The 5,141-nt window shown below is 47.9% G+C and overlaps 1 protein-coding gene across 1 annotated transcript; it reads left to right on the forward strand.

The window, feature by feature from the left end:
- Positions 1–328: 328 nt before the first annotated feature.
- On the forward strand, positions 329–2,392 carry LOC130467531 (uncharacterized). Its single transcript, XM_056836062.1, has 2 exons — positions 329–1,038; positions 1,126–2,392. Exons 1-2 carry the CDS (start codon positions 329–331, stop codon positions 2,390–2,392), a joined length of 1,977 nt encoding a protein of 658 aa, XP_056692040.1.
- The last annotated feature ends 2,749 nt before the right edge of the window (positions 2,393–5,141 follow it).

Here is a 5,141-nt window from a genome sequence, read left to right on the forward strand (position 1 = left end):
CTCTAACTCTTAAGCTATCAACTGTTTTAGCATTCATTATTGTACTTTAGATTTTCAATATCAATTCTCAGAAAGAAGAGCATAAACAATCATACAGAATACTTAGTGGATTGATAGCCTCATAGCTATCCGCGGTTTTTTACCTTATTCATGGGTTTTCCGCGTCAACACTTCTCTGTGTCGTGCCTTTTTATTTGTGTTATTAATTCTTTGCTTAGTTAGTGTCGATCCTAGCCGAAAGTCGCCTCCATACGAATTTTGGCATAAACAGTTTGGCGCCGTCTGTGGGGACATTAACTAGGTTTTACACAAAAGCACCCCTTTCACCATGACTACTGGAGAGATGACGATCGCAGAGATGAAAGCGGCTTACGAGAAAGCCCAAGCCGAGCTAGCCCAAGAGAGGGCATCCAATGAAACCCTCCAGAAAGAGCTCGAATCCGTGAAGAGCAACAAGCACCAGTCCCGCTACAAAGGTGGGAAGCCAAAAAAGCTAACGTTCGAGATGCCCGATGACTTTGAAGATGTGACCGACGATGAGGAGGAAACCCGTGAGGAAGAAGACGGAGAAGCTCCCGATCCGGTGACCCAACGCCTGAACAAGATGGATGCACGCATGACGAAGCACTATTCCCGCCTGATGAAGTTGATGACCAGGTTCCCCGGGGCACCTACACCAGTAGAGACCGAGCCGACCGACGGGTATGCAGCGTCGCCGTTCTGCGAAGCGATCGCTAGAGTGACAGTTCCGCACACACTCCGACTCCCAACCTGGACCACCCTGTACGACAGGACATCCGACCCCTATAGGCACGTCAACTTCTACAAGCAGCGCATGTGGCAGATCGGGATTCCGCACGACCTAGTGGAACCTGTTATGTGCAAATCTTTCGGCGGCACCCTTGATGGAGCGGCTTTGGAATGGCTCACGAACGTCCCTCCCAGATCCATCTCCTGTTTGTCCGATCTCATCAACGCCTTCTACCAACAATTCGCCAGCAGCCGCCAGTTAGAAAAACAAACCAGTGATCTCTATCGGTTGGTTCAAGGGCCAACCGAGTCGGTACGCGATTATTTTAACCGTTTTAATTGTGAAAAAATTGGTATAAAAAATTGTGATGTCAGGACTGCTATTGAGGCGTTCAAGAGAGGCCTCATCCCCAATTCGGAGCTATACCGGGAAATAACCAAATACCCCTGTGCAACTTTCGAAGAGGTGCGATCAAGGGCCACCGCCCAGATGCGAATCGAAGACGACGAGGTTATCCGAACAGCATCTCAACCATCGACAGGGGGCAGCAGCGACAGAAGATCGTACACCCCGAGGAACAACAACTGGCGACACCAACCATACGTTCGGCAAAACCAGGTACAAAGTGTCAATCAGTATTATGATACTAACAATGTTTACAGGAACGAGCGGGTCGAACACCTTAACATCTCCGACTACGGCTTCAACGTCGACATTGGAGGTGTGGTGAACGCCCTTCAAAATGTAGGTGGAACAGTCAGATGGCCCCGGAAGAACGACAGACCGGACTCCATGAAGGACATGAGCAAATGGTGCGACTTCCACCGCGACAACGGCCACACAACCGAGGAGTGCATCTCCCTCAAAAAGGAGGTCGCATACCTCCTGAAACGGGGGCATCTAAAAGAACTGTTGAGCGACAAGGGAAAAGAAACATTCTCCAAAGAGCAAACCACCCTGCCCGGCCCAACGACAAGCAGCGAGCGACCAGACCCACCACCATTCAATAAAGTGGTAAATGTTATTTCCGGCGGTTCAGATATTTGTGGACTAACCTCTTCTGCAGCTAAAAAAATTAACAGGGGAGAATCTGAGACCGTAGAAGAGGGACAAACCGAAGACGAGGTCGCACTGCACAGATCCCTGACCGCAATGGCTATCACTTTCGACGACTCAGATTCTGTAGATACACAGCGGGAACACCACGACGGGTTGGTAATATCGCTCCCAATAGGGAACGCATTGATCAAAAGGATACTGGTCGACAACGGAAGCTCAGCCAACGTACTGTTCTTGGAAGCACTACAGGAAATGGGATTAGAAGAGAAAAATATTGTAAGGAGATCAACAGTTCTGGTAGGGTTCAGTGGAGAAGCACTACGGACGGTAGGAGAGATATTGCTGCCTACATACGCAGAAGGCGTCAACATGATGACCAAGTTCAACGTCGTCGATTGTCCATCAGCATACAACGTCATCCTAGGACGACCATGGATCCAAAAAATGAAGGCAGTGCCATCAACATACCACCAATCAATCAAGTTTCCAACCAAGTGGGGGGTCATGGAAATCAAAGGGCAGCAAAGAGATGCGAAGAAATGTTATGAGACAGCACTGAAACCATCCAAGTCATCCATCTAGCAATTACAGCCAGGGTCGACATCGGACGACCCCGACGACCAACAAATCGACGAGATAGTACTAGACCAGACAAAGCCAGACCAAGTCGTAAGGATCGGAGCATCACTGCCTGACAACATCAAAAGTCAGATAGTGTCGTTTCTGAGAGAAAACTCGGACTGTTTCGCTTGGTCGCACGAGGACATGACAGGAATCAGCCCAGACGTGATCACCCACAAGCTCAACGTCGACCCCAGCTTCAGACCGGTAAAACAGAAACGACGTAAGTTCGCACCCGAAAGGAATAAAATCATAGACGAAGAAGTCCAAAACCTGATAGATTCAGAGAAGATCAGAGAGGTCAAATATCCAGATTGGTTAGCAAACGTCGTCGTCGTCAGTAAAAAGAACGGAAAATGGAGAGTCTGCATCGACTTCACAGATATCAACAAAGCTTGCCCCAAGGACCCATTCCCTCTGCCGCACATCGACGCCCTGGTCGACGCCACAGCCGGACACGAGCTGCTCACATTCATGGACGCCTATTCAGGATACAACCAAATCCTTATGCACCCAGACGACCAGGAAAAAACGTCTTTTGTAACGGATAGAGGAATTTATTGTTATAAAGTCATGCCTTTTGGTCTTAAAAATGCAGGTGCGACGTACCAAAGATTAGTCAACAAGATGTTTAAAGACCAACTCGGAGACACAATGGAGGTATACATTGACGACATGCTGGTGAAATCGAGGAAGGCTGACGATCACGTGGAACACTTACGACAATCCTTCGACATACTAAAAAAGTACGGTATGAAACTTAACCCGACTAAATGTTCTTTCGGAGTGTCCGCAGGAAAATTCTTAGGTTACATCGTCACCCAACGAGGAATCGAGGCCAGCCCCGACCAAGTGCGCGCGATCATCAACATTCAATCCCCCGGGAACATAAAAGAAGTACAGCGCTTGACAGGAAGAGTGGCGGCACTAAACCGTTTTATATCGCGGTCGTCGGACAAGTGTCGATTATTTTACGACGTCTTGCGCAAAAACAAGGGGTTTAACTGGTCCGACGACCACGAAGCAGCCCTGCAAAACCTCAAAAAATACATGATGTCGCCACCCCTCCTATCCAAGCCAAAAGAAGGAGAAGTCTTACAACTCTATTTAGCCGTTAGCTCGACGGCAGTCAGCGCGGTCCTAGCTCGAGAAGACGAAGCACAACAACTACCCATTTATTACATCAGTAAGTCACTACTGGAAGCAGAGACCAGGTATTCCTCCCTCGAAAAACTCGTTTTAGCACTCGTTACCGCAGCCAAAAAACTAAGGCATTATTTTGAAACTCACCAAATAGTGGTGATGACTAACTATCCAATCAAGTATGTGATGCGTAGGCCAGAACTGACAGGTCGAATGGAGAAGTGGACAATGGCACTAGGAAGGTTCGACATCAAGTATCAACCAAGAACGGCTGTGAAATCGCAGGCCCTAGCAGATTTTGTGGCAGACTTCAGCCCCGACTTAGAGAGGATAGCAGACGACGAAGTCAAACTCATCAACAACATAGAAGGAATATGGACACTCTTCGTCGACGGCTCATATAACTTTCGTGGTGCAGGTTTAGGCGTCGTACTGAAGTCACCACAAGGGGACATGATAGCACAGGCAATCTGCTGCGATTTCAAGGCAACTAACAACGAAGCAGAATACGAGGCGCTAATCGCCGGAATGACATTAGCTATGGAATTAGGGGCAAGCGGACTCAACATCTTCAGCGACTCACAACTAATCATCAACCAGATTAACGGCGACTACGAAGCTAAAGACCTAAAAATGACCTTGTATCTCGAGAAAGCGAAAGAATTAACTTCCAAATTCAAACCCTTCTCCATCAAACAAGTCCCAAGAGACCTAAACACGCAAGCCGACGCCCTTGCCAACCTAGGATCCGCACTCAGAAAATCACCATTCTCGACCATACCTCTAGTACACCTACTGTCACCCGCCGTCGAAAAAGACATACCACAAGACGCCAGCCTCGTCCTATCAACCGTAAACACAGACAGTTGGACCAAACCCATCTTCGATTACCTAAAGCACGAAACTCTACCCGACGACAAGCTAGAAGCCAGAAAGATACTTTTCAAAGCATCACGATATGTTATTTTGCAGGACGTACTATTTAAGCGATCAGCAAACGGAATGTTGATGCGATGCGCCGAAGAAATCGAATGGGAAATACTACTGAAACAATACCACGAAGGAGAATGCGGAGGACACGAAGGAGGACGAAGCTTATCAACCAGAATCAAAAGAAATGGATACTATTGGCCAGCAATGCTTAAGGAAGCCATGAGGTACGTATCCAAGTGCGACAAGTGCCAACGACACGCAGGTATGACACATAAACCATCTGAATTCTTGCATCCAACCCTAACTCCGTGGCCTTTCATGAAATGGGGGATGGACATCGTTGGCAAATTGCCCGTCGCCCCAGGACAAAAGGTCTTCATGTTAGCCCTAACAGATTATTTTTCCAAGTGGATAGAAGCAGGCGCATTCCAACAAGTAAGGGACAAAGAGGTATGCTCGTTCATATGGACTAACATAATATTCAGGTTCGGAATACCGTCAGAAATCATCTGCGACAACGGATCACAATTCATCAGCGACAAGACAAGAGCTTTCTGCAAAACATGGAACATCGAGCTAAAGACGTCGACGCCTAGATACCCCCAAGAAAACGGACAGGCGGAATCCAGCAACA

Source organism: Spinacia oleracea, chromosome 2 (assembly GCF_020520425.1).
Source record: "Spinacia oleracea cultivar Varoflay chromosome 2, BTI_SOV_V1, whole genome shotgun sequence".
Lineage (NCBI taxonomy): Eukaryota > Viridiplantae > Streptophyta > Magnoliopsida > Caryophyllales > Amaranthaceae > Spinacia > Spinacia oleracea.